Source organism: Pagrus major, chromosome 21, assembly GCF_040436345.1.
Source record: "Pagrus major chromosome 21, Pma_NU_1.0".
Lineage (NCBI taxonomy): Eukaryota > Metazoa > Chordata > Actinopteri > Spariformes > Sparidae > Pagrus > Pagrus major.
Window position 1 is genome coordinate 13,167,202 of NC_133235.1, and position 23,363 is coordinate 13,190,564.

The 23,363-nt window shown below is 40.5% G+C and overlaps 1 protein-coding gene across 4 annotated transcripts; it reads right to left on the bottom strand.

Annotated features, from left to right (window-relative positions):
- Positions 1-2,529: 2,529 nt before the first annotated feature.
- On the bottom strand, positions 2,530-21,743 carry LOC141016318 (lysine-specific demethylase 4A-like). 4 transcript variants are annotated; one of them, XM_073490608.1, is made up of 23 exons: positions 21,589-21,743; positions 20,292-20,453; positions 19,813-19,988; positions 19,551-19,665; positions 19,192-19,385; positions 19,056-19,105; positions 18,864-18,967; positions 18,623-18,760; positions 18,223-18,449; positions 16,599-16,765; positions 15,798-16,495; positions 14,838-14,942; positions 14,522-14,636; positions 14,252-14,427; positions 13,523-13,736; positions 12,864-12,943; positions 10,731-10,786; positions 7,832-7,940; positions 6,675-6,866; positions 5,177-5,347; positions 4,911-5,030; positions 4,025-4,117; positions 2,530-3,927 (listed from the first exon to the last, which is right to left on the bottom strand). In XM_073490608.1, the coding sequence occupies exons 2-23, from the start codon at positions 20,430-20,432 to the stop codon at positions 3,790-3,792; spliced, it is 3,579 nt and encodes a 1,192-aa protein (XP_073346709.1). In that variant the 5' UTR covers positions 20,433-20,453; positions 21,589-21,743; the 3' UTR covers positions 2,530-3,789. The 4 variants fall into 4 exon arrangements, with proteins under 4 accessions (XP_073346709.1, XP_073346708.1, XP_073346711.1 ...); XM_073490607.1 differs by having other exon boundaries at positions 14,522-14,639; XM_073490610.1 differs by lacking the exon at positions 14,838-14,942.
- Between the last annotated feature and the right edge of the window lie 1,620 nt (positions 21,744-23,363).

Genomic DNA, 23,363 nt, shown 5'->3' on the forward strand with positions numbered 1-23,363 from the left:
CAGGCTTCCATACTGTATAGTGGCAAGCAATAAAGTAATGGAGTCCATAATTCATGTTGTATACGTTCTGCTGCTCAGTTACTTTCCTTCAGGCAGTTCAATATATCTGGCGCAGACAGAATGTAGACTGCCTACTGACGGTATATAAGATGACACTATGTACTGTACAGCTGGATTTATGTTGGAAGTTTCCATCATAAATCAGTCAGACAGCTGTTTGTCAGTGTTCATTACAACTGCTCTATAATCCCACCACCACACGCAGGCGGTCTTCTAAATAACAGTGTGCTGACTTTCCTCCCAATACGATGCCAATGCTATTGTCAGTAAAAAGAGGAAGTGAGGATTTAGCGGTCAGAAAAATAATACTTGAGAGTGACCTGTTTTCCCAGCAACAGTTGATGTAGTAGCTCAGACATTGGTAGATCAAACATGATGCAAGGGACAATAAAGTGCCCTCTAGAGTGAAATACCCTAATCCTATTAAACTCAAAAAATGATCAAGAGAGACAGCAAGAAGAACATAAAAAGTGTCTGTGATAAGAGATCAGATTCAACTGTTTTATATGGGAGATAGCTATCATCGTTGTGGCCGCAGTTTTTCCACGATTCTCAAATTTCACTTCTTCCATCGGCTCCAGGAACAGAAAAATGAAAGAGACGTACAGGGCTGCTCTCTGACAATGAATGCTCGGTGAAACTAGTGAAGTGAAATGTTGGTTGGCTTCAGTGGGACAGAGTTTGTTGCTACACTGGTTTAAGATGGACAACATCCAACATGTTTGACAGTGAGGAGGTTGGAGGTTACGTGCCAGAGAACTACTGTCTGTCTCAAAGAAGCTAAAATGTTTTTATAAGACTCTACAGTCTTATAATAAATTATGAATTGACACGTCTAAAACGGGAGTTCACACAGGTTGTAAAGAGTGCAGTGACAGCGAGAGCCAGGAGCCATCCATCTACTCTAATCAAATTCCAGCAGCGGTCTTTCACCTCAAAAGACTCGTCCTGCTTTGGCACAGCTGCAGGCCCTCTGGCACAGACATCCAACACCAGTACAAAAATGTAAGAAAGGTTAAAAAAAAAAAAATGCAGTGCTGGAAAACTGGAAAGGTTCGAACAGAAATACAGTCTGAATCTCAGCGCTCTGATCTGCTTCTTTCTAAGGTTGGTTGGGAAGATAAATTGAAGGTTTTTTTTCTGACAGCAAACTTTACTCAAACAGATGATGTTTACAAAGTGTGAGCAGATTTAATGCTGCCTCCGACATACACACAAATAAACCACATCAAAGGTGTCCGCACACCAAATACTCTTGACAAAACGGCAACATTTCATTACTCTTTACCTCATCCTGGGTGAATAAAATTTAATATCACAGATATTTCTTGCAGACGATATTATCATCTTATATCAAAGATGACATGAAGTCTCTTTCCCTTGGCTCGCCATTTTCTCTGCCTTTAAGCCCAAATATTGCCAGTCCTCCATGTCTGTGTGTTAGAGCGTTGCCTCCGCTGCATTGACAGCTCAGCCAGCATTTGTTTTGTTTTCGAAATAAAAGCCCAAAGATGCCATAACAGCTGTTTGATATTCGATATTGTAAAAAATATCGCATATGACGGCAAATATCGCAGTATTCAATAATATCTAATATCGACCCAAGCTTACTCTTTATGCAAAAGACTATTTTAAAGTTTAACCGTGATATTTTTCAAACTGGACACAAGCTGCTCTGCTGCAGACAAAAAAGCCCTGCAGAGAGAAGTTAAATCAGCAGAAAAAAAATCACTGGCTGCCCACTGCCCTCCCTGGAGGAGATGGCCACCTCAGCAGAGCTAACAACATCATCAGAGACCCTGCACACCACCTTTGTTGAACGGTTGCCCTCTGGCAGGTGCTACAGGTCTGCCAAAACACACACCTCAAGATTCAGAGACAGTTAAGGCCATAAACAAAGTAAACACAAAATTACACTGAGACTGAGACTCTTAATTTCGTTGTATGTTTACCTTACAATTACAATAAACTGATTCCGATTTTCCCATTTTTTACCCCAATATTTAAAATTTGATGTCAGAACAGTATTCCCGCTTTACACAATGCTCTGATATGTTCACATCTCGCACGGTGAATTAAGGATTTATTTCAACCAAACCAGAGTTCGTGACTGTTAGACCAGCGGAAAGACCAAGATGGTTCTGGTGAGTTTTATTTGGTTTCCTGAAGTGAGTTACTAATATCACACTTTCTGCAAATAGAGTGTGACGGCTTTAAGGGGTTTCTGGTTAAACAAAAAGGATTTCTTTTTCTTTAACAAATAGGTCTATGTGTAGGGATTCTTTCCATAATGTTGTTACTTACAATAACAATCTGAGCCTGTCTGTACCAAAAACAAGCACTTTAATTGGATGTACTTTGACAGTGCACTGCCGCTGGTAACACAACCGCCTGCTACAGCAGCCTGGGAAAGTACCAAAGTTATCTTTTCAAAGCAGTTACAAAAGACTCGCACAAATGTGACAGTGATCCTCTTAGCACTTCTTTCTTTATTTGGGATCAAACTATAATCTGGTTACAATGTTCATCTCTAGAGCTAGCTTTTATCAGAAACACGCACACACACACGCACACACACAAAGAACCTAAATTTAGTGGAGGCCATGTGTCTACAAAATAGTAAATGTCCCGCGGCAGGAGGTAACAATAAGTGCTTTTTGCTTTGAGAGGGACTTTTCCAGATTGGCATTCAAACCTTCCAATCCCAATGGAGGAAACATGAGCCTCAACTTTTAAAACAGGATGTCTGAAAACCTATCAATATAATAAATATAAATACATCTGAGGTTTTCTACAGAGTGTGAAAAGGACATGACAAAAATAGCTTTGTTCTCAAACTCAATGCACTCGCATAAATTAAGTGTAATAATAACATTAATTACAACAGTTATAGTAAAGCTTGAGCTTTAGAAAAAACAAAGTCTGCTTGGCCCTTTGAAATGTAAGGCTCGGGCCTTTAAACATGTCTCAGTTTTCTCCTATGTTCACAGTAGACGCACATTGACAGAGAGAGAGACACTCATGAACCATGTGATGCAATGCATGGAGTGATAAGTACAATCTGAAGATGTGTCAAAAAGTGATCTTGAGATATTACTGTATTTCTTTGGAGTTAAAACTGAGCACGCCTCCTGATGAATCAAATTGTTTTTGTCATCAACATCTGATTGGCTCAAAGTTTACAGTTTGTTTAACTTCATGAGTGGAAAAACTGATCCATGATAACGCCTCCTTTAAAAACCTCATTCCTAAGCATCATTTTCTTCACTGCAAAACATTGATAAATTCTGAAAATAACAATAATGAGTCTGTAAATCAAGAGCAAAATGTAGAAAGTAGAAAAACTGAGTAATGTTGTATTTACTTGTCAGCTGCTGAATGTGGCAGCAGAGAAAAACAAACACCATGCTCCAGTTAGAAGGTCCAACCTTATCCATATTTAATAATTCACTGATGGCTTCTTCCTGAGAAAAGGAAAAAAAATGTAATGGAGGAAGAAAACATAATCCATAGCATGTGATGGGAAACGGAAGTCTAAGCATATTATTGGATGCACACAGGAGTCATTTAAAGTCCCAGCCGTAGTTTATAAATATGTAGCCTGACAGGCCGTGGAAGAAGGAGGAGGAAGAGGAGGGGGAGGATGGTCGTGCCTATGAAAACTGCTAACGATGACCTGGGGCTTCATGTCTCTGTGGTGAGTTGATGAGGGGGTGAAAGAAGTGGACGTCACTCCATGATGGTTCGGTAGATGACAGGCTCGATGTAGTCCTCTCTGTATCGAGAGTTGATAACCCGTTGCCTTTTGGAGTTCTGTTTGACGTCGCTCTGGGCGAAGAGCTCGAAGCGCATGTCTGACGCCACCGACTGAGGACCGAACACAACATGGGAAACAGAAATGAGTGCTCGCTGATGATCTATTCAGAACTCTATCTTAGCATAAAAGGGTTCGACTGTAAGTTACCATTCGTGACTTGACTCGTTTGGGCAGATCCTCATCTAGAGCGTAGATGTCATCTCGCTTCACAGAGCTTTGTGATCCGTCCTCAAACTCCACCTGATTGACACGCACGTAAACATGTAGTTAAGTGAAACCATTAATATACATACAATGTGCATGAAAATCCCATTCACCAGCATGCATTTGCATTAAAGGTGCACTATGTAGTTTTGGGGAAGACATTTTAAATCAGAAGAGAAAGAAAGAAAGTGAATGATGAACAAACTCTTTGATTTCATGACTGAAAAAACAAACTGACCATAAAGGACAACACAACTTCATACTGTTTGACTTTGTTTATATGTGGCGAACCCTGCCACCTTTCTAGCTTCAAACAGTGTTCTGAGGACCTTATATTTCTCTGAGAACAACTTGTTTATTCAGTGAAGGAAAAAATAAATATTTCTGAGTTTGTGTTATTACCTTATTGATATTGTAAATATAAAAATTCTGAGTTTGAATATCCTCTCCAAAACTACATAGTGTCCCTTTAAAGTTATTTTTATACATGTCAGTTTCACCACTTCACTCACATGCTGCAATAAATCACTTAACATTAGTGTTAAACATGCATCGTTATTTCACTCTGATAGACCACAAATCATAACAAGTAAGGAAACTGCATAATAAGACAAACCAAAAAGAAGAACTATACTTTCTTTAAGATATCAAGAGTTGGTGAGCAACCTCGTCTATTTTTAACGTTTCGCCAACATCGTTACTTTTAACCTCACAGACCGGCCACATGTTCAGGATGATGAAAAAAAACAAGCCTCTTAACTGGGTGAGACTTTTACATGTCACTGCCAGTGAGACACAGAGAGAGTGAGAGACAGATGATGAGGTTTACCAGGTACATAGGGATGGAGTGTGACGCTACAAACTTGGCTCCATATATCAACCCATCTGTCCATCGCACTTGGACAGCGTCTCCTTCTTCAGGTGGACCGAGTCGGACACAGTCACGGTTCTGAAAAGACAGTGAATAGTGAACTCAGGCTGAAACAGGAAACTTAAATTATATTCACTCCTATCTGTTATTAGTCTTACTGAGCTTATCTGTGTTTTACATCTTTTCACTGAACAGAATAAACGATTGGAAGCAATTCTATTAACCTCGATGTCCTCTGGGAAGAGGTTGTCGCTGTAGGACCCGTCGTCGAACACAACCTCATAGAAGGTGGCCGTGCTCAGCTCCACCACCTCGCTCTGGTAGTAGCGACCGTTTTTGTGTTTGCAGATGACCCTCTGCCCCACTGCCAGCTCCCGCATGGACGCCTTGTTACGCTGGGGGACAGAAACTTAACGTTACTCTTAAAAGCTTATCACTGCGCGGTGCCAACTGCTTTATGGAAGATAAGTGTTTGCCGTGCAATAAACAGCAGGATTAAGCAACTGTAATGACTTGAACAATGTTTGGACAGTAATGTGTACCCATGAAGTTGCACTGGTCTCCGCATGGTATGACATACACTGGAGGAGTACAGCTGAGGACAAGCCCAGACTCGTAGTCACATAACTCAAAGCCACAACAGCAGCAGGAGAAACCTTCACACCAGTTAATTTTCATTCACTGAACATCAATTCTGTCGTTGCACTTCTTTTGACAGGACCAAACAGATGTCTGCCTCCTCCAATTAGTGAAACAAAGCAGCATGAACACGTACAAAAGAAAGGATCCCTGAGGTCCTTTTGGAGGGCGTAGAAAAAACATCTTACAGCTATTATCGTGCTGCACAGCTGACTAAACTACAGTACAGTACAAACGACAGTAAAAAGTGATTTCACTGATTCTACAGCAGGAAAAATGGCATTAACTGAGCAGCCGGAGTAAGTGTTATTATTAATGTTCTGGTATTATTATCACCTTATGACGCAAATAACAATAACCTGTGACACACTTTAGGTCCCTGAAAAATCTGATCCTCTGAACACAATTTGTACTCTGAACTTGTTTGGGCCTGCAGATTATATCACCTTCCAGCTGTAGAAATCACATGGAGGGAAACAGAAATTACAATGAGAAGCTGAAAAAAAACATCAGCTGTAAGCTGTGTTTACAAGCAACATTGTTGTCAACATTAGTGGCATTTGTTGAATAAAATTTGAGCATCTAAAAAGGTAATCAAGCCACAAAAACATGACTGAAATGTTAAACTAGAGTAAACGTGTCTGTCTGTTCTCAAAACAAGGTAGTTTGACTTTTCAGTTAAACATCCTTATCTGAGCTAAACAGTGAGATTAGACACAGAGCGACAAGTGAGTGCATGTCACATGGCTGGATTTTTGTTTCTTCTCACAAGAAATGCTCCAGTTAACCCTCCTTTCTCACAAAAAAACACTATTTGACAATTTCAAGGGATTTATTAAAACATGGCAACCAGTCCTGGACACAGTGGACCTCTCTGCACTGGACTATGTTCTATCCAATTAAATACACTGGCTCTGACCACAGAAAATCCTAGTTATTTGAATGCAATTATGTCAGCCTGGTAGTGTGTGTCTTTTTTCTTGTTTTGTACTTGGGACGATGTAAATCCTGCTGTTTTTGGAAACAGCTTTACAAGATAATGTTTGTGTTTCTAATTCATTGACTGTGTTTCCAGTATGTTACCTCAGGTACGACGGGCGCTCTGTGTCTGTGGCAGGTGACGAAGACTATGAATGGCCAGTCGTCTGGGTGCATGAGGACCCCAGCTGCCTGAGCGCAGGTTGGGTGAAACGCCGTAGAACAGCGTCCGTGGGAGCACTGGACACAGCAGCCTGTCACCTCCCTCTTCATCCGTTTCCTGCAGTACACACACTTCTACCAGGGTGACAAAGATACGAGCGTGGACGGGGAACAAGGGTCAGGGGGTGAAGTTATGAGAGGGAGGTTAAAGTTAAGGAAGTACAGGGGAAGGAAAGGAGGAGAAAGGAAACAAGCCAAGCGGGGAGGAAGAGAGGGAGGAAGATCAAAAAAAGTTATCAAAGGGAATATGAGACAGGCAGACCCAGACACGAACTGGAACACAGATATGTCAGAGGGAAATTACACAACTTCCTCTGGATTATTTAATGGGGTTCTGACATCATCTGTACTTATTTAGAAGTAGATCCATTGAGAAAGGCTCCTCTGAGATCAAGGCATATAACAATGGAGACAAGGCCAACTATTGTGAACAAAGTTCATACATGACTCAAACATAAGAAGGTGAGCATATACTATCTGCCTTTCACATTATTTTCCAAAAACCTTGGTTAGGTGTACCATATTATAACCTTTTAGATTTTTTTTTGTATCTAATGTGGTCAGAATACCACAGCTTCTATTATTCAGAGACAGCCAGGGGCCAGAAGGAGATGAGAAACTGTGTGGGGACAGCCAACAGGCGCCACATCAGTTTCACTGTGCGTCCTCAATGAGAACCACAAACAGATGCAATCAGAGTACAGATCTGTTTACCAAGAATTCAATACGTGTGTCAGTCTAAAGTCCTCTACAGGGGAAAAATAGATCAGAGTCAAAAATAACATGTATAAGCAGATAGAGATCACAATCAGAGTGAGATATGCAAAACAACAACAGTCAGAAAAGACTATTGAAACCGCACTAAAGCAATGTGGCATTTACTGTTCGCAATTGAATATTATTATTAAAAATGAGGACGGAAACTCCACTTTCAATTCATGATCCTGGATGGTCAAATCAACAATCATTACCTTCATGCCCAAGGCTACAAAAACAGGTGTCCTGATCTATATCACTGCAGTGACTGTGGTGATTCTTACCAGTCTGAACCGTGGCAGCGGGATTGCAGAGAGGTCAACAGGCCCCCGCTCGGTGATGTTGACAAAGCGAGCTTCCAGCACAGTGATGGCACACAGCACATGAACCCACCTGTGTGAAAGACAAACATCAAGTACATTCAGGAAAACAGTTCAATGTCCAGGTTGCTATGTTTTTAGATATGTGAGAGCATGTATTCAGCAATGTGGTTACACTTGCTGAATAATTAAGTGTGTGTGGTCCTATCTAATACAAGGGAATACAAGTTAACGTCTGTGTATGATTAGGGATGCAACAATTAAAGTCTGAGGAAACATCGGGGTTTCAGGCTTTTAAGATTATTACATCACAGATGGATACATTACTTTTTAATTAGAGATTTTATCATATTTCTCCATAACATTTTGGCATTTTAAGCTACGTTTTTTATTCCACTTGAGCTCTGCCAGTTGGATATCTACATTTTTTTTTACACAATTATCTAGTTTACATTATTCTCCCATGAGCAACATTTACTATGAGGAACATTAATTTACCATGTCAGTGTTTTTGAGAGTGAGAACAGAAACACTCAGTGAGCATGTATTGATACATTTTTAATTATTTGAGGTAAGTGTTCGGCAAATGAGAAAAAAGTTTTCCTCAAACACAGAAAAGATGCCTTTAAAAAGGTACAATATGTAAAAATTTTAGTTTAGTTTTAGTAAAAATACCTGAAATGATCAACAGTTGCGAATAACAGTTCTGACGTTATGTCTATTTATTGTAGTTAGCATGCTAACCAGCTAGCGCCGTTCCGTTCCAATCCAAAGCTCCTGTGCCATCGGTGTAAACACCAACACTCCTCCTGTTCTCCAAACTCCCTGTCTGGACAGCTAGCGGCACAGCTAACTAAGCTAACTAGCTAAAAGCAGCTACAGTTAACAGCAGTAAGCGGTTACTGTGGCGATATACTGCCCCCTATTTGTTTTGAGTATCTATTCAACAGGTGGTCAATTCTTACATATTGCACCTTTAAAACAGTGAAATAATTAATAAATGTAACAAAAAATATCCCCATGAAATGTATGCTGTTTAATTTGAGAGTGAGCGATAATTATTTACCTTAGACACAGTAGTTTGAGACAAAATAAATAAATAATAATCCTAACTATCACCATTTTAGATTGACATGGCTGGATAGTTATGAGTGTAGCATTCTCTATGATATCTGAGCACTCTTAATTTGCTGAGGAAGACCATGAGATGCAGTTGAAAGTTCAGATAAAGAGATAAAGTTAACCATGATTAAAAGTTTTTTGTCAAAAGGTTATAATTTGTTGTTGACTAGAGAAAAAGAATACAATAACATGAAAAACGATATAGACTAACTTCTCCATGGCATTTCATGTTGTAACTTATAGCAACAATAAGGGGTTCCAGCCATATAATAATTACATAACATTTAAGTATTCCACATGAAAAAGGTCAAATATAGTATAAACTGTAACTGTAACCTATTCAGAGAAGATGATACAAAGATAAGCAATATGAATCATTCTTCTGAACAATAAGAACAGCCCAGTAGGTCTCCCTCTGTCACAGCTGGCTGATAGGAAAAACGTTACTCCTGTCTAAAGGCACTTCCTGTCATTCCAACCGACATTCACTTACTGCATCCTACACTGAGTGATAAAGTGTAACCACAGCTTCAGGGTGTATAACAACTGCACACACACACCCACATCTCCTCACCCACGTGTATGTGTGTATACATGTGTGCATTTAAAAAGTGCATTTAGCTTGAGGGGCTCCGTCCACCAGATGGATTTCAGTCGTAACAGACCGGAGAAACAGACGTAATGTGGTCAAAGGAGAGTGAATGGTAGGAACAACAATCTGCTGTGTACCAACCACTCAGACTCACTATGCATGAGCTGTTTTATAAACATCACAAATCCTTCCAGTGCACTTTTCATTTCCTTTACTTTAGCGTCACTCACTGTACTTTCATCACTGTGGCCATAAAGACCTAATTAAAAACTCACGATCATGTATTCCTAAAAACGCCAACAACATGTGGCACTATATTCTACTTCTTTAGATTGCTATGATCTTTAAGAATGTGTCGAGGCAATTTAACTTCCTGGAAGACACTACAGCTTCACTGTTGCCCTCACGCTGCACTAGTGGGTGTAAATTAAAAGGTCGAACCATTAACCACCTTCCTAACTGTAAAATCAAACTCACCGTCTCCCTATAATTACTGGCTCATTGATTTTAACAGAAGACTGACCGCTCACTGTCTAATGCAGTGTTTCCCACACATAGACTGGCAGGTTCCCCAGGTATATTTGGCAACCCATTTGAGCATTTTTTTGACTTTTATTGTTTTATCTGTTGAAGAGAAAGACACCATCCGCGATCGATTAACAAACAGCTTTCACTTCACCCTCCCATCTATTGACATTTCACACGGTCTGCAGACAAACATAAAGAGTTGCCATTGTTTTGTACAAGTCACTCGGTGCACCTGAGTGTTGCAATGACATTTGGCACCAGGCTGGTTTCAGTTGTTTTGGCTACATAATTGAGGACAAGCTTCTTCCACACCCGGCTGACCCGCTGTTGTGAAAATGGAATTGTGGTTGAAAAAAAATCCAAAATGCGAGTTATGTTTTTTGGGCGACTTTATAAAAACATACTGCTGACAAAGAGAGTCAACAAAGCAGCAGACATATACAGGGAGAAGGAAAGGCAGGGTGAGCCAGTGTGTGTGCATTCAGGACGACAATTATAGTAACACTATGTGGGTAAACTGATTCTGCTCATTTAAATGGGTATTTTCTTTAAAAATGTACTGTTGCAAATCAGGGAGCAGTTCAGGTGGGGGCAGCACTGTTGTCTGCTGGTATCACTCACTTGTCATTGTTGGCTCTCTGCAGAGCTCCACCTCTTAACGAACACAAACAGCAGTCCTGAAGAAGAGACACACAACAGTGTGTTAGTTTTCAAAATACAAATTCTGGCCTTTATCTCTGTCCCATCTAACCCCTGATGTTTGTGTGTATGATTTTCAGTTGTATATTATTTATACTCCTCTACTAGACTGCATGAAGAGATATAAACTATTTAAGCTCAATCTATTGCCAACCGTTGTAACCCACTGCACACCTGGTATGGCACCTGTCAGAAGCACCTCACTGCAATTTCTTAAAGTACAGCACTGCGAGGAAGTGGACCGCAGAGTGGCACTAATAGATATATAGCAACTGACAGGTGCAGCAATACAGATGCTGGCAGTGGAGTGAAAAGAGCTGGTGTGGCTCTAACAAACAGTCATTTTGCCTCTGTATCAGTGACATTTCAAGTTCACCTCTGAAGTGCTGCTGTTGACTGGCAACAGCATTTAGACTTAAGTATGTTGTTCCTGGGCTTTTCTAAATCCTGTTCACATCTTCCTCTCCAAATATCACACGTGGTACTAGAAGGAAACATTGAAGGAAGTCAGTTGACTCAATACTCAACAGACATCAGCAGGAAAAAAACAACTTGATGAGGACATCCTGAGCACCAGTAAGTTCTTAGTCACGTTAATAACATGATAAATGGCTACAGCACCTTCAAGGAAAATCTGTAACATTAACTGTTCGACATTTTCTGGAAAAATGACTGTAATTCTTAATATACTTTAAAAAATATACAAAAAATGAGAATCCTTCAGCTCAAAGATTCTAAAACTGAAAGCGGCGACAACTTAAACAGTGTGAAGCCAACTTCCACTGAGGTGCCACAATGAACTCTAAAGTGAAGCATTGCCCACTGGTGGTCAAAAGGTGTTTGTGCCAACACTAGCCAACATTCCCAGCATGTTTCACAACCCCCCTATTGTTCTGAGCAGACAGGAATGCTGAAACAAATGGAAACTTTAAGATATATTTTACAAACAAATCCTCCAAACAATAACATGCAAAGGAAAGGAACACTCTCACTGTCAGAACAAAGGAAGTGGTGTTGTGGAGAGCCAAGTTTGTTTAAGTGTGACTAAAGCAGGCCTGATGTGGTTGTCAATTGTATTAAACCGTTAGTTCAGAACAAGCTAACATTGTGCTGCTGGTGATGTGGTGCATCATGGTTTATATTTATCCGAGGTAAAATAAGGACAGGCTTTAAGAGACTGAATCAGCCTCTTGACGAGTGCACATTCAGATACATGTTTGTTTGATGTGCTTAAAGGCAAAATAGAGCCACAGTAAAACAAAGATGCCATTATGAAACTTACAATGGTGCCGCAACGGTTTTAGCTGCAGCAGCTGCAATTCACGGCATTAAAAAACATAAACTTCCCTGCGTGCTTCATTAGAGTTCAGGTTATTACATACTAATGACAGTGGCTGTCAACGACTGGAACTCGTCTGTCATCTGAGGAAGTGAACTGTGAATACAGCTGTGTCTTTATTATTAAAACGTCACACCAAGTGTTTTCCCCTTCGAGCTGTTCCTGGATCACCTTTTCACTGTTTAGCATGTTTAATCAGATACATTAACATCTGCCAAACATTACATTCCAATACCTAGAAAATATGACATTAGTGCACTGATCACATTTATCTGAGCTTTTTCAACCAATTCTCTCACTGTGCTTACTGTTGATTGTAATCCATGACAGTGGCTCTCTTGACATTAATAAACAGTCACCAATTAGAAATTATGTCAAATATAACTGTCTTCAATCCTGTTCCTTTGAGCTCCTGGCCCTGCATGATTCAGAAATTTCCCTGTCCAAACACGCCTGTCTCAAATGAACGGGTCGTTCTCAGGCTTCAGTGGAGTAGAGCCGGTGAAGAGCTGATCATTTGAAACAGGTGTGTTGGAGCAGTGAAGCATCTAAAACATGCAGGTCAGGAGGCTCCAAGGACTAAAGAACACTTCTAATACTCGGCGACCTGGTTAAGGTATAAAACAACTCTGCAGCTGTATTGTTCGGGTTTGTCTCAGTATGATGAGCAATTTAAATTATTTGTAATGCAATAATAGATAGTCCAACTATCTAACCTCAGTCATGGCATCTGCCTCACAGCGGGCGCACAGCCAGTCGTCTAGCTCTGCTTCATCTCCGCACACACCGTAGCAACCTGAACAGGAACAGAGAAGAACATGTTGTTATTGTATGAGAACATGACTTCTCTATAAATATTTGGATCAAACATGAGGACGACCATCTGTGGTCAAAACGTTGTCATGCTTAAAATTAAAAGAGGAACAGAGAATGAGAACAGTGCGCAGGGATTTTTACTTTTTGTAAGCGTTTAATTGTGACCCAACACCTGCAATGGGTGATGTGTGAACCTCCTGGAACCAATTCCATATTTAAAAATAGAACTAAACTAATCAAAGTATTGAAGACCAGGCCACAACAAAATAAAACAAGCTTAGCTTTGACATAATAGCTCCTCATTCAACAAAACAATTCAGACAGGCTCTGTTTGTAAATGCTGTGTAAGAGCTCTAGGCACTGCTGGCTGAATTATTCAGTGTGCCATAGGTGTGTTTGTGTATTCATCTAAAATCCATTTATGTGCTCGATATAACTGTGTGCAACAGCAGTTTCAAGAATAACAGCCGAGTGCTGGTTACTAAAGAACAAGCGATCTGAATGTGCTGTAACATGTATTTCTATGAATACTTCAATAAAAAACCTGTTTAAAACTTACTGGTATGTACCCGGACGCAGCACTGAGCACAGCTGACAAGCCGGCTGGTCCCGTCCTCTGCTACATTAGGGTTCGACAGCTGTCCCTCCCCGCCTTCACCCATCTTGCTAGACTGGGTGTTGAAACACATTTCAGGAATGAGTGGCTTGGACCACTGGCGGCCGCCTGGACGGTTCACCAACATCACGCAGGAACTCCCACTATTGGACTCGGACTAGAGGGGGGAAAAAGTCAGAAGCTTGAAACTTGCTGTTGTGCTAAATCAATGCACAATGATGTTAACTTAGTCTACACATTACCAGGGCAGATAAATTCAGGAGACATTTGTTTCACTACATTTCCAGGCCTTTCTTTAATAAATGAAAGTTTAACTATAATATACTGTATAACTCTTTAGAAAATTTTCACGGTATGAGTCAATTTAAATATACATTTTGAAAAAGGTACATTTTTGTTGCTTCCACAACAGATGAGATAATAAAAGCCATAATCTAAGTAAGGCATTAATAAAGATGTCTCGGTTTTTGACTTGAGCTTGACATCACTGCACTCCACAGTGCATCACCATATTTTCTCTGCCTTAACTTGTGTCTGCTTCAAAGATCAACTGACACAAATGTCAATTATTTATGATATGCTGAAAACTATGACTGTCACTCAAAACGCACAAGGATGTTAATAACAACATTAAATAACATTAAATAACTACAGCATGCTTGTAGTTGTCACCTGATGGTAGGTGTGGAAGAGCAGGCAGATGCAGCAGTAGGGGGCCTGCTCGCCCATGCTCTTGTTGTACTCTCTCTCTGCCTGAGGGTCATATGGCCGACACTGCCACAACCGGCCGAGCGGCTTCGCCCACTCCTCTTTCTCCTCTTGCTCAACCTCCACGTTCACACACACTTCTACAACAGCATGATGGAAGGAAAGACATTTAGTGTTTTTAAACCGCCACCATCATATCATTACATGGTGCAGATGAACCAGACAAGTGCGTACCATCATCACTGTGCACCTCTCTGATCAGAGGGTGATGACGGGGAAGCTTACAGAGCTGAGCCTGCTGCTGCTGCTTCTTCACAATCGACTTGCAGTATGACTGCTCTTCTGCCACCTGCTGGAGCGACAAGTGTATAGCAAGACAAAACTTCAAAACAGGGATTCAACTGTCACAGTAAACATAACGTTATTGTCCACACACTCTCATAATTCTCAGGCATATTGGAAGCTCTGTACTGGTATGCATAACATTTCCAGGTAAGCATTGGGTGCATTGATCGCTTTGAGGATTCGGTCACAGCTAGTAACTACTTACATGACTTTGAGCGATCACCTTCATCTCATCAGGTATTGGTTTCCTGACAGGAACGGTGTCTTTCAGGATGACTATGCCACTATCCGCAAGGGGGCAGTGGTTACTCTGTAGTTTGAACAGCATGAATAACATTCAACATTCACCTAGAGCTGCAACGTTAATCGATTTATCGATTAGTTGTGAACTGCTAGATTAATTGCCAACTATTCTGATGAGCGATGAATTGGTTTTAGTAAATTTTTTAAGAAAACAAAAGGTTCTCTGATTCCAACTTCTAAATGTTAATATTTTCTGGTTTATTTCCTCCTCTATGACAGTGAACTGAATAACTTCAGGTTGTGACAAAACAAGAAATTTGGGGGTGTCATCTTGGTCTTCAGAAAACACTAATTGACAGTTTTCTGAATCAAACAACTAATCGATTAATCAAGAACATAATCCACAGACTAAGTGACAATGAAAATTATTGTTAGTTGCTGTTAGTTGCAGCCCTGCATTGATGACAGACTTTAAAATAATTCCTAATGAAGTGCATTCTGCCATCAGAGATACCTCCGAGGACACTCCTATTAGAAGAGCTAGCAATAATGCCGAGTTCAGAGGGATAAGTATGGAAACATCATGCAAGGAAAATGCACCAGTACAGAGCCACCAAAAAGATGTTGCTTTTTTTTTTCTTTAGTGTCTGCATGCGTTATGAAGCAAAGACACATTTATCTATGAGCCCAAATATAAACTTAATTTAAATTTAAGTTCATATTTGTCCAGGAGTGACTACAAGCTATGAACTTGGTGTTCAGTTGACAGGAAAGACAATGCATGCAGCGTAGAGAATGTGCTCAAACATTCACGTGCCAACAATGACATTTCACATTTCACCTGTTGCATCTTTTGCGTGAGTGTTTTGTCGATGCACGTATATTAATAAAATACTAAATTAACAACAAACAAAAAACAGACCTTTCGCTTGTTGTTCTTCGGGGCCTCCATCTCTGTTTTACTCAACGCTCTGGGTTGTGTTTGAGTCGGGGAGGGTGCAGACTGGCTGGTGGGCTCAACTTCAAGCGTCTCCACTTCAACCTCAGTCTCAACAGGCGCTGACATTTGAGGTTTTTCCTCCTTTTGGTCCTGCTCCACAACACTCTGTGCTTCAGATTCCTTCGGCGCTACTTTGGTGAGAACAATCTTGGTTTCTGGCTCTGGCTCTGGCTCTGGCTCTGGCTCCGTTCGTTCACAGTTTGGTGCCTGAGACGAGGACTGGACCTGCGTGTGTGATGGTGTGTAGGTTTTGTGCTGGAGATGACGGGGTTGATGCTCTCTGGCGTAGCTGTGCACCTGCAGCTGTGTGTGGGGCTGCTGCTGCTTTTCTAGAGTGTAGCTGTGCACTTGAAGAGTGTCTTTTGGGCTCAGAGTCCTGTGGAAGAGCAGGCTGGCTACCCCCATTTTGCGGGTGGGCTGAGCGGTGGCATCTGTCCATGCCGGTGCCACTGAAACTGACAGGTGTCCATTTCTGGCCTGGGACTGAGACGAGATTGCAGGGGCACGAGTCTTGGTGTAATGAGGGGGACGGGTGACATCACTGTTACTTTGGGTTAAGCCCCTGTGAAATGGATCCAATAAAGTGAGCTTGGTCGGTGTGACAACCAACTTTGGTGGCCCTGCAAATGAAATCAGAGGTCATTTCGCTTAAATTTCTTTCAACACAAAACCAGCTTAGCTTCCCAACAGAAAACTAGTAAGATACTGCAGAGGTGACAATACCTTTATTTCTCTTTCCATCTTGTGACATAACACGTGGAGGTATAAGGCTTAGCCGGGGACGCTTCCCATACTGCTCCACATCTTCCTCATCTTCATCCTTGGGAACGACCTCCTCTGGCACTTCCAGACACACTCTGTGTCTCTTGGTCTCTATCCTCTGTGTGGTGCTGAGAGTTTACCAAACAGAGACACAGCAGTTGAGAACAGACGACCTTCATCCCATTTCCTTTGGTTTCTAATATCAGGAAACTGCACCGAACAATTATGGATGTGTTACTGGTAACTTTATGAAGATCTGTTTCACTTGATAGGAAATGCCTCAGGATCTGCCTATTAAAAGCACCATGGACATCAGCTGTGTGTCTAGGAAATATTCAACGTGACGACTTGATTACTGCCCCTTTTCTCCAGCCCCAACCATCATTTTAACATTTTGTGCCTTGCAATTTATGTGCTGAATTATTGTTAGTAGAGTTTTTATGGTCTTGTGTGGTGGGTGGTTTGTTCTTTTGACTACTTGACACTTCACACACATAAATAGAACTGTGAAGATGTATTTGGTCTTTGACAGTGATATTGATGTGTTGGTTTTGTGTTTGGTTGCTGTAAATTTAAAGCTTGACAAAAGCTTCAATAGAAAAACATTTACTCCTCATTCATGATCCATAAATGCTCATCCTAAGCAGGGTTGCAGGGGGGACTGGAACTGATCCCAGCTGACACTGGGCGAGCGGTGTACTCAAGTTTTAAAGAAAACTTCAAAAATAAAAATGAAATACATTTACATTCCCTTTGAAAGGGCTGACGTTGTTCACCCTGACTTGATATACTAGAATTCAATACAACACAACAAACCACGGTTTCAAAAATTGCTTCAAAAAGTGCTGAATCATTTGAGAGCTTCAGGTACAATAATGTCCAACTGTCCCTGTGTAGAGCAGGGCCTTCCTGGAAAAATGCATTAGCACATCCCAGTCCTTCTCTATAATTATTAAGCATGTCTATATTGTTTTGTCTCAATTAATTAGCACTGATTTGCTCTGCTGTAATTACGTCTTTAACCTAATAGTAACAAACACTGAGCTGTCTATCAGGTTTACAGCTCCTTTAATAGAATATGGAATAACTAATTCAATGCACATTGTGTTACATATACCACAGAGTCAGTATGTTATTGTTAGTCTAATATTAAGTTTATGTTACACATAAAATGTAATTTCTACTATTTTCCGGGACAAATATTATGTTTCTTGTTGAAAAATGAAAACTACTACAAGATCCCAACACCGCCTGTATTGTAGTTCTTACAGCCAGCTATTTACAGGAAATGTATGACTGCTGTCAAATGTTTACCTGAACTTGAGCTTTTGGTTTTGATGTATACTGATTAATAAAAAGGGCATCTGCTAAATGTTGTAAACATAAGATACGGGAATTTCTGTTAGTGCCTGATTAAATCCGTCACAGGTTCCATATATATTCTTTCAACTGGTCAACCAAAGTGGGTTGGCCAGAGACAGAGTATAAAAATAAACACAGGAGCACTAAGTCACCCAAAGCATGTGCCAAAACTTTTCACAGCATGTTCCATTCAAACAAACTAAAAATGCAGCGTATTACCCACCTCTTCCGCTCTCCGTCCTCCCCGCAGCACTCTGTGGAGTTGCCATTACTGTTGCTGGTGATGTCATTAAAGGAATCCCCCAGAAACTCCTTTGCCTCTGGGGTTGGCCGTGAGTGATCAATGGGTGCCACATCTCGCCCTGCCAGCCACTGTTCATAGCGCTCTGGCTGGAATTTCTTCACAAAAACATCCATGGAAATCTTCACCATGTCTTTACGGCAAGAGCACTAAAGGAAAGAAAGGCACATGACGAATGTTACAGGTGATATTGTTGCATGTGCATCTTTAAACATGTCCTTGATTATATGATTGTATACGTTTACATTCTTACTAGCAAGATTAACCCGGATTTAAATGAGGTTAAGTTTGGTTTTCTATGTCTTCATTTGGTGGCTCTTACCAAAACTGCTTGCTTGCCGTACTCAATCCATCTCTCTGTGGCAAAGTTGGTGGATTCTGCACAGTTGAAACCGTGGTTGAAACCAGCATGATAGGCATAAGGGAAAGTTACCATGAACTCACCAGCCTCCTGAGTAATCTAAGGGAGAGGTATTAAAATAATTAGTAACTGCGGTGTATATATTTGACTTGTGTAGTGGGTATAAAGTAAAACAGTGAATAAACATATACTCTTGTCATACCTTATCAAATGGGATACCATATTTCTTCAGTATGGAGGGAGAGATGAGCGTCATCTTGTGCCTCAAAAAGGCCTCACAATTCTGGGAGCTACCAGGAAAGAACCCTAGAAGAAGAGAGAGCAGATAAATGTTACAATCCATGACCATCAACAGCTTCATATACATCTACAAAAGAAAATCCCAGTCTCTTACCTTGAGCCAAACGCTCCAATCTTTTTCCATGCTCTGGAGGAACACAGTACCTGCACATATACGAAGAAGTCTTCTTAGTCATGGTAAACGGATACTATGCATGTATATATTGTAATATATATATTTGTGTTTTTACCATGATTTAGGCTCTCCAAAGTGCAAGTAGTTGATACTGTAGAGGTCCATGTCCTCAGTGTGCCATGCAAATGTGGTCTTCCACATGCCAAAATACAAGTAGGGTGTATTGACACCCTCAATGGTGATGCCGCTTTCATGTTCAACGGTATCCAAAATGGTGTCCAGACGGCAAATGTTCCACTCTTTGACCTCCTGCAGGAGCACAGCAGACAACACAAGATCAACAAAGCGGTGATGAAGACGACAATGATCACTATCCACATCCGTGATGTATCAGGTCAACAGACACACAGACAGCAATAATCAATACTGATAAATATTCACAACAGCAACCACATCCATGAAGTGTCAACTCACAGGGTCATATAGAGTTCCATTAACATCTGCCCCATATATGGGAGGGTTAAACGTCACATTCTTCCAGTACTTCCTTTCCAGCTCCTCAAAGTCATCATAATGTGGACTACAGAACCTATAAAAAGACATTAATTAGTACCAACACCATAAATAAACTTCGGCATCAAGAGGTTAAAGTGCAGCTGACTGTATTCAACTGCAGGTGTAACAGATTTACAGATAACTGCAGAAAGAATTATAAGTTTAAAGTTTAATTTCTCACTTGTCACTGTTGGCCATCTTGCGGAACTCTCTGACCGTCATGGCCTTCTTCTGAATGTTGTATTGTGTGAAAAGGCCCGACTGGCCTGTCACCACCTGCTGAATGGGTGCAGGTATCACCAACTCGTCTATATCGTCGTAAGAGGATCTAGGCTTCCAGTCCTTTGGTGGGACAATCTTGGAGGAAGAAGGTGGACAGCGAGTTATTTTGTTTTACCATTTGTTATGAAGATTTTTCACCAGCATCAATTTTTTTCTGACAAGCTGATGCTAAAATGCTTACAACATATGGAGAGATGGAACATGCGCAACAGATGACCTTATGTTTGTTGAAATCGTTTCAGAGAAAAAACAGATGTGAGACATTGCCAGGTTTAAATCGTTAATTTGCCCGCCATTTTCTGCTGCTAATAAATATGATGCCATAAAAACTCTGACGGCTGTGAAAATGGCCTGTGGGAACATTACATCAGTACTTACTTTAGCCAGGCCTGCTTTGTGTGCTCCCTGGGACTCCACATATGCAATGTAGCGGGTGAAGTTCTTGAACTCCTCGACAGTGGGGTAAAATGTCATGATCCCCTTGGACCCATGGTTTTGGGAAACCACATCTGACGCCATCCCGGAACTCAACCGGACTTCCTGTAAATTGTAAATGGTGAAACTGTGATTTAGTGATGTGATATTTATATTCTGTGTGGTTTTAAATCTTTCTATCAACTATTCCATTATTCATCTACCCACTTTAATTGAATCCAGTAGTTTTTGCCCTGCATTCCTGCAGCTAAATTGAATAACTACAAACAAAGTACTACAGTAAAAGAATAAAAATAATATTTTGTAGTACAAGTTATTATATCTTTGTCTATTTTGGCACATTTGCTTTTCGGGATTAATGTCCACTATATTTATATTTCCTTTTTGACACAGCAAAATAGATTACTCCTACTTTTATATGCTCTTAATATCGCTGATTATGAATAGCAAAGAAAGCACGACATTACCTCACTATGGCGGGGACAGGCTAGCCCGGTCGGGGCTGGGAAAAGCTATATCCGCCCCTGATTGGTTAAACCCGCGTCTCTTTAACTCGACCCCACTGTGTGGAAGCCCAGCCAGCTAACATTAGCTCATTTGCTAACTTGCTACAGAAACGTGAGCTAATTTGTAAAACGGGCACTCAATAACACATAGCATAGCATTAGCTAGTATGTTAGCATAGCATAGATGTTTTCAGTGGTATTCAAGCCTAATGTCTTCCTTTTCGCGTATACGAGGATGCACATTAACGCATTGTGGCTGTGAACAAACTTGCCATCTTGTTTTCATGGTGTCCCGAAAGAGAAAGTAATGATCACAAGACAGCTAGCTTAGCTAGTTCACGTTAACACCGTGATGGGATGAGGCTATGTCCTGTATTACAGAATCCACCGTTGCTTAGTTGCATCCTATCCAGTTCATTCGTATAGTGTGCCGTTAGCAAACTTGAACAGAGCTAGCTTTGACGTCCTCATAAGTCTCGGTAAGTTATAAAATTATTACTGTTTTACTCTTATAAGCGTCGTTCAACAATTGTTTAAGTTTCACAGACGACACAAACAGTGAAACTATCATTCGCCAAGTCAGTGATATCTAATCTAGGAAGTAGACTCCACCCGTCGTCTAGCATCTTAGCTGTGGAGCAGTTCCGGCTAGTTTAGCCGTCAGGTTAGCATTGTGAGTTAAGAAGCTAACATTCTGGGACGGCCGTTAGATAACTCGACATGCAGACACCTACCACCTCCTCTCGGTTGATTCAAACGATAATCCTTTACGTTGTTAATGCCTCGTAATCAATGGAAAGAGCGGTCGTGAACAGAAGTGAAAGAAGACAGCTTGCTAACTAAGCCCCCTGTGAGTAGATCACTATCCTCCATTACCACTTTTACGCATGCACACGCAGCCCGAATTTTGTTTACCACAACACGCATGGGACGCGCTCAGCCAATGAGAGGGCGGCTCTGGTGTGTCGTCATCTGACGGATGAAAACACGAGTTTAAATCTCATCTTGTTAGAAAGACTTTAATGTTAACTTCATTAACCCAGAAATGATACCACGTTTATTATAAAGAGCGATGTTATAATAGATTTGCTTTGGTATGTTTGTATGGAACATATTTAATATGTTAGTATTGTTTTAATCATATATTCTTACTTATCTCAGGAAAATCAATTTACTATTTTATTTTACTGTCTCTGGCAAAACTGGAGCTACTAGCAATTAAATAATATTTTTATAAAGAAGAAGTAATTCAAACACATTATTTTAATATTTACAATATTACTGAGGCAATAATACAAACTCAGAAATATTTATTTTATCCATAACTGAATAAACAAGCTGTGCTCAGAGGAAAACAGGGTCCCCAGAACACTGTTTGAAGCTAGAAAGGTGGCAGGGTCCGCCACATATAAACAAAGTAAAACAGTATGAAATTGCGTTGTCCCTTAAGGTCAGTTTGTTTATTTAGTTTATTCAGTCATGAAAACAAATAGAGTTTGTTATTTAGTTTGTTTAGGCATAAATATTCTTCGAAGATCTTTCTCTTCTCATTGAAATTTCTCCCCCAATCTACATAATGCACCTTTAAAATAATTAGGAAAGATAATCTCATCATACTAATGTGGCTGTATCCTGCATCAAGCCATAACACTTATTCCTACATATTCAGCCCAAAATAAATAATCTCATCATCACCCTTATAATCTCTTTCTAAAAATGGCTGCATATTTATTTGCTTTTCCAGTATACTGACCGCTCAAAGCGCCTTTACAACATTTGTCACATTCACCCATTGATGTCAGAGGTGTCAAGTGCCAACTGTCATCATGAGCAAATTGGGATTCAGTATCTTGCTCAAGGATACTTCGACACACAGCTGGGGGACCCGGGGGTTCGAACCGACGACCTTCTGATTGCTGGACGACCCTCTCAGAAAAAAACAGAGTATGTTACCGCCAGCAAACAAACACACAAGCAAAATCCTGTGTAGACTGTGAACATCTGTTTTATTTCATGCCAGGGAAAGGCACGTTCATACACTGAATCCAACTGTTTCGGCTATATAATGTTATATGCATCTACATTCAGGCAGTGCATATATTATGATTCCCATGAATAAATGCAACAATAACATTAACACATTTTTGTTAACCACAAAAAGATATAGCACATATGAGCACTGACAATTTGTATTTGCACACTTTTAGCATAAGAGGAAGTACATGTGCACCCTGTAGTCCATACAGTTTTACTGACCTTTTACACCAAAGGAGACATACAGTACGTTGCATCAGCAGCACTTGTTGGTTTTTGGAAAGTCCATAGAGAATATATAATGTTTTTGAGGTGTCAGTGCCAGCTCAGTTTTATTTCCACTCTGTTTTCTTACTATATGTTCCAGTTGCATAAGACCAGTCATATTGCATCTGCATTCTGTCAAAATGCATATATAATGGACCAGCATGATCAGTACAGATGTCCCTCTTTGTGGGGGACCTCCTCCTTTGGC

Excerpts from the sequence above, each read along its gene's own strand:
- LOC141016318 (XM_073490607.1), bottom strand. The coding sequence starts at position 20,432 with ATGGCGTCAGATGTGGTTTCCCAAAACCATGGGTCCAAGGGGATCATG. Across the intron at positions 12,944-13,522 it reads CTGCGTCCGGGTACATACCA|GTTGCTACGGTGTGTGCGGA; the intron begins GTAAGTTTTAAA and ends GTTCCTGTTCAG. Across the intron at positions 6,867-7,831 it reads CGCTGCCACGGTTCAGACTG|AAGTGTGTGTACTGCAGGAA; the intron begins GTAAGAATCACC and ends TCACCCTGGTAG.